The 5,492-nt window shown below is 41.8% G+C and overlaps 1 protein-coding gene across 1 annotated transcript; it reads left to right on the top strand.

The window, feature by feature from the left end:
* The first annotated feature begins 504 nt into the window (after positions 1-504).
* Positions 505-4,404, top strand: h3f3c (H3 histone, family 3C). The gene is made up of 4 exons (XM_034113387.1): positions 505-622; positions 2,177-2,320; positions 2,585-2,738; positions 3,126-4,404. Exons 2-4 carry the CDS (start codon positions 2,193-2,195, stop codon positions 3,252-3,254), a joined length of 411 nt encoding a protein of 136 aa, XP_033969278.1. The 5' UTR covers positions 505-622; positions 2,177-2,192; the 3' UTR covers positions 3,255-4,404.
* The last annotated feature ends 1,088 nt before the right edge of the window (positions 4,405-5,492 follow it).

Below are 5,492 nucleotides of genomic sequence, written 5' to 3'. Positions count from 1 at the left end.
CTTTACGTGTTGCTATATTTTCTAAATGTACTGTCCTTCCTGTTTCATTATCATGACCAATCAGGGGATGGGGGAAATCAAACTCAAATTCAATCATAAATGTCAGAACAAATTGGAATTTGTTTTATATCCACTGACCCACTTGCTGAAATCATTAAAAAACAAACATGTCAAAAAACTATTAAAAAATGATTTCAAAAAAAGATATATCATTGTATTGCCTTTGTCTGTTCTACGAAATGTTAAATGTTATTAGCGTGTTGATAATCCTATTATTTTGGCATGCTCCTAATTATTTCAGAGCATATCTTTATCTTTGGCCTGATTTCTTGTGTAGTTCTGTAATGTGTATGCCACTATAAATGATTATGATTCAGTCAGTTACATAACAATATGTGTTACTTTTGTATTATTAGGATATTGCCGCACAAAGGTCATCGGACCAAAAACTAAAGTTTCAGTGTTTACAAATGCTGCCAGTTGCATTGTGGGAGACAGATGATTGACACGGCCGCCATTTTGCTCCGCTTCCATTGTGTGAGAGATAGTAAATATCTGAAGCTGCCAGACAGTCACAACTCACTTCTATCGTTGCGAAGAAAAAGCGCTAAAATCACACTTGGTAAGTCACATTTCGGTCATACTTTAAAAATCATATAATACTATGTATAGTTTAACATAGCAAATTAGTAGAATAAAGTTGTTTTTGTTCTGAAATAGCGTGTTATTTCGACGCTGTTTTGGAAAGAAAAGGCAGCTGCTCGAGGTCCAGGCAGGAGAAACACGGCTCAGTACTTCCCCTACCGAGAGAGCTGCTCCACTTTCATATGTGCCCTTTCTACCTCGCTGTTCCGCTTTAATATAGCACCGCTTCACACGCCTTGGCGCTTGTTTGATAGCTACACTTGTCCTCCACGTTTTGTTGGTATTCTTTTGTTTACATGTTGTATGCATTTAAGGAAAAATATCAAAGTTTACGTCACAGTCATAGCCTGAATACTGGTAGCTTAATTTCGGTCTGCGGCCATAATCTTGCGGAATGAGGCGGGGCTAAACCTGCAAATCCCGCCCCTAAACTCCGCATTAGGAACACCATTGGTGCTGAAATGTGACACCGAAAACACGGGTTGGTGCATTTCAGAATTATGACTGTGATTGGTGCGATGGGGAGCCACAGGGCCCGGATTGGCTCGGTGTGTCTGTGAACACCGTGGATGTGGGAAGAGAAGCTGAACACAAAACCGAAACCAGGGGAAAGTTTTCCCAGGCTTCGGGGGGCGTTAATTACATGTGTTTGGCTCGAGTTTGGACTACAAACAAACGTAATAAATAAGGTGATACATATGAAGATAATTGGGTAAAAATACGGTGCCAATAATAAACAGGAAATACCATTCTTTAAATTCTACATTTAAAACGTGGCTGACACTCACTTTTTAACACAGAATTATGATTTATTCAGTATTTAGTTATGTATTTGAATTGTCTTATCTATTACTGCCTTTTTTTGTTTTAGGGCTATCACAATTAGGCTAAATGTTTTGCTTGTGATTATTAAGTTATAGATTTGATGATTCAGACTTTTGGTTTAGAAGAAAACAAAATTCACAGACCCTATGGTAACACTTATTTAAAGGTAGGGTAGGTAAGTTTGAGAAACCGGCTCGAGATACACTTTTTGTTATATTCCATGGAATGCTCTTAACATCCCGATAGCAATGAATATCTTAAGTGCTTTGACAAAAAATCCATAAAAAAAGTCATCTGTGGAAGCCGTAGTACTGTAAAAAGTACGACCAATCATTTTAGCCGGCCCGGCTAAAATAACTGGATGGCCTACCTGCCTGTCAGCCTTACATCGGGGCACAAACTTATCTCGTGCCCTCATTGGTCATGTGCGCGTTCGTGTGTGTTGGAGGAGGGGCTCTATAAGGAAGTGGCAGATTTTCTCCGGTTGTGTTATTTCAAATTCTAGCGATCTCGAGCCGGTTTCTCAAACTTACCTACCCTACCTTTAAACCCCAAATGAACTCAGTAGAAATGTATGAATAAACACTGTGTTAAACAATAAACGAATTTTTTTCCAAAAACGGTGCTCTTAAGCACGACAATGCCAGTATGAACTCAAGGATGATCATTGCAGGGCATGACTTTATATTTTTGATATTGTGCTCAGGTGATACTCAGAAGAAATGGCTCGTACCAAGCAGACTGCTCGTAAATCCACTGGAGGAAAGGCTCCTCGTAAGCAGCTGGCCACCAAGGCTGCCCGCAAGAGCGCCCCCTCCACCGGTGGGGTCAAGAAGCCCCATCGTTACAGGTAACACCTTTCCCTCCAAATAGATATCATTTTTGTAAGATGGATGCTGAGGTTGTTTGTTTATTATAAATGTATGTATAACATACATTTTAACTGGAAAATCTTAAATTCTTATTTTTGTTTTGCTCCTGTTCCCCAGCAGGTTAAATATACTGATCACAGTGACAGAACTAAGTGTCACATAGAGGCATTATTTTTTCAGTAGATGGAACCCATGTAGCATGTAGGAGGTTGAATTAACCTGAGCTGTGTTGTGTGTTTCAGGCCCGGTACCGTGGCTCTGAGAGAGATTCGTAGGTACCAGAAGTCCACTGAGCTGCTGATCCGCAAGCTGCCCTTCCAGCGCCTGGTGAGGGAGATCGCTCAGGACTTCAAGACTGACCTGCGTTTCCAGAGCGCCGCCATCGGAGCCCTGCAGGTGTGTGTGTGCACAAAATCTATGTTGTAAATGTGATATATTTTTAATTTACACACGACATCTATTGCACGTCTGTCCGTCCTGGGAGAGGGATCCCTCCTCTGTTGCTCTCTGAGGTTTTTTCTTTTTTTTTCCCATTAACTGTGGGTTATCTTTTGAAGTTTTTCCTTGTCCGATGTGAGGGTCTTGGACAGAGGGTGTCGTATTCATATTCTGTACAAACTGTAAAGTCCCCTCAGACAAATGTAAAATGTGTGATATTGTGCTATATGAATAAACATTGATTGATTGATTGAAAATATATTGATAAAGCTAAAATAAGCATGAAATACTATTTTTAAAAGTGCAGACTTCTTTTGCTAACATGTGTGACCCCTCCCCCTGCAGGAGGCCAGTGAGGCGTACCTGGTGGGTCTGTTCGAGGACACCAACCTGTGCGCCATCCACGCCAAGAGGGTCACCATCATGCCCAAAGACATCCAGCTGGCACGCCGCATCCGTGGGGAGCGCGCCTAGACGGCCCCCCTCTCGTCTGTTCTTCTCTACCTGTTCCTACCCTCACTCCTTTATCCCACTCCCCCCCCTCCCCCACCTTCCCTACCTTCCCTTCTTCTCAGTAGACTTTGGTGTAATCCTGATTATGAACAGATAGAAATTTGTTGAAGTCTGGTCTCTTTTTTTGTCTTCACCAAATGTTTTCAGGGTACCTTTTTAGTGCATGTTAAAGGTTTGTCAGATCAGACGCACATGTGCACACATACACTGACTTTGGGGAGCCCACCCTTCAGCTCCACTGGATTCTTCCAGAGTGGGGGCCAGGGGGTGTGGTTAGTGTGGCAAACAGAGCCGATGCAGAGGGGTGGGGCCGAGGGGCTAGTCTGCTTAAGGGGAGCTGCAACTTCCACAGCAGGGTGCTATTAAAGCTAGCCCTGAGGCCCACCTGCCCCCCATAACACCTGTTCCCCTGCCCAGTCCGTCCCTCCACACCCCAGCGCCCCCTCGCTCTGCAGCTGTACCTTTTCTAGCGCCCCCCCCTCACCATGTGTTTGTGTGTATGTGTAGCTCTGATCTGTAAACCTCTTGTGCTCAACAAACAGAAATATTTTGGTTGCTTAAGAATATTGATTATCGTTGTGGATATGGTGTCTATTTTTTTTACGCATTTAAATCATGGATAAGCATCTCTTTTCGTACCACTTCCAAAATCATCAAATTATGGGGGGGAAAAACAAATGTATTCCACATGGTTTTCAGTTGTTTTTTTACCCTGATCTGATTTGCGTAATAATATCAGTAAGGGCTCCTCTGTTCTCCAATGCAACGATTCTGATGGCAGCCACAGGGGGGCGCTGCCCCCCGTCTCCTCTCCTCAACGCTCTCTAAATCAGTCTCACATTCTCTCCATCTCTCTCCACACAGCTTCACACTCGCAGTATGAATTGACATTATAGTGAACATTTCACTCTGCATGGTTATGGTCTTTGTCTCTGTAGATCTGAACATATAATCTGTCCCTTTCTCAAAATTTGTGATACACAATATAACCTCATATTTGTTTTCTTTTATATTTTTCTTATTCCTGGAGATTTTCAAAAATATAAATAAGCTGATCTTTGTATTTTCCAAATGTCTCATTATGGTGGTAATAAATAGGTGTTAAAACAAACTAATGCTGGTTGGTGTGATTGATTTGCTTGACATGGTTTCATGTGACATGGAGGCACTGATTTGTGTTGGTGGCTATCCAAAATAACATTAGATAACATTAGATGGTGGAGAAGGGGACTCCAATGAGTAGGGAAGTACATTGCCATTTTCTTAATGTCTTCCATTTTTGTAAAGCACTTTGAATTGCCTTGTGTTGAAAGGTGCTGTATAAATAAACTTGCCTTGCCTGCCTTGCCTTGCCTTGCCTGCCTTGCCTTACATGTATGCCCTCTAGTGGAAGCATCTCATCCACTTTAACCAGATTGTATGTCAGCAATAAAAACTAAAGTCCTTCTACATCAGCAAGTATTTATTTAGTTAGTTTCACTCTGATGATTAAGATTTAAAAAATAAAATGAGCATATAAATGACAAACAAAACACAATAGTGTATTTAACAGTTAAAGTTCACAGCCAGCACACAGCATTACAAAGCTACTGATGTTCATTTCTGAGTCATAAAATGTTTCCAATACGATACATTTTTCAACACCATTCAAATTGATATAATTATAATTGATATAATTATTGTTATTTGGCAGTAAAGCCTGAGATAGTACCTTTAGATGATTTATATGGATAAATCCGACTATAGGAACCATGTGTTGTGTTTGTGGGGTGTTGTAAATCTCAGTCCTCCTCACAATAAAGAGCACATCAGCACATTAAAGGGCCCATGTCATGCTTTTCCGGTTATTACCCATCCCCTTGTGTGTTATGAAGGTTTTTATGCATGTAAACGGTGTGCAGAGTCAAAACCCTCAAAGTACACCCTGTAGCGAGTAAAACTCTAACACAAAAAATACCTCCCCAAAACGCCTCGTTGGAGATACGTCACTGCCCATTTGAGTCTTCCATTTAGTTCCGGGTACGGCATGATGTCATGCGGTACCCGGAACAAAATGGACCAATCCGGAAGAGCTATGGCCACACCCAGCGGCGCTGGCCGCACCCTCTGCCAGCCTAACATTTACTGTTGGAGGCTCTGGTTCAGTTCACAATCGATCCAGTCATGCCAATGCCAAGGACCTGTTTCCTGAAATGTGAG

The sequence above is a fragment of the Trematomus bernacchii genome, unplaced genomic scaffold, assembly GCF_902827165.1.
Source record: "Trematomus bernacchii unplaced genomic scaffold, fTreBer1.1, whole genome shotgun sequence".
Taxonomy (NCBI): Eukaryota; Metazoa; Chordata; class Actinopteri; order Perciformes; family Nototheniidae; genus Trematomus; species Trematomus bernacchii.
This window is presented reverse-complemented; position numbering and strand designations above follow the sequence as displayed.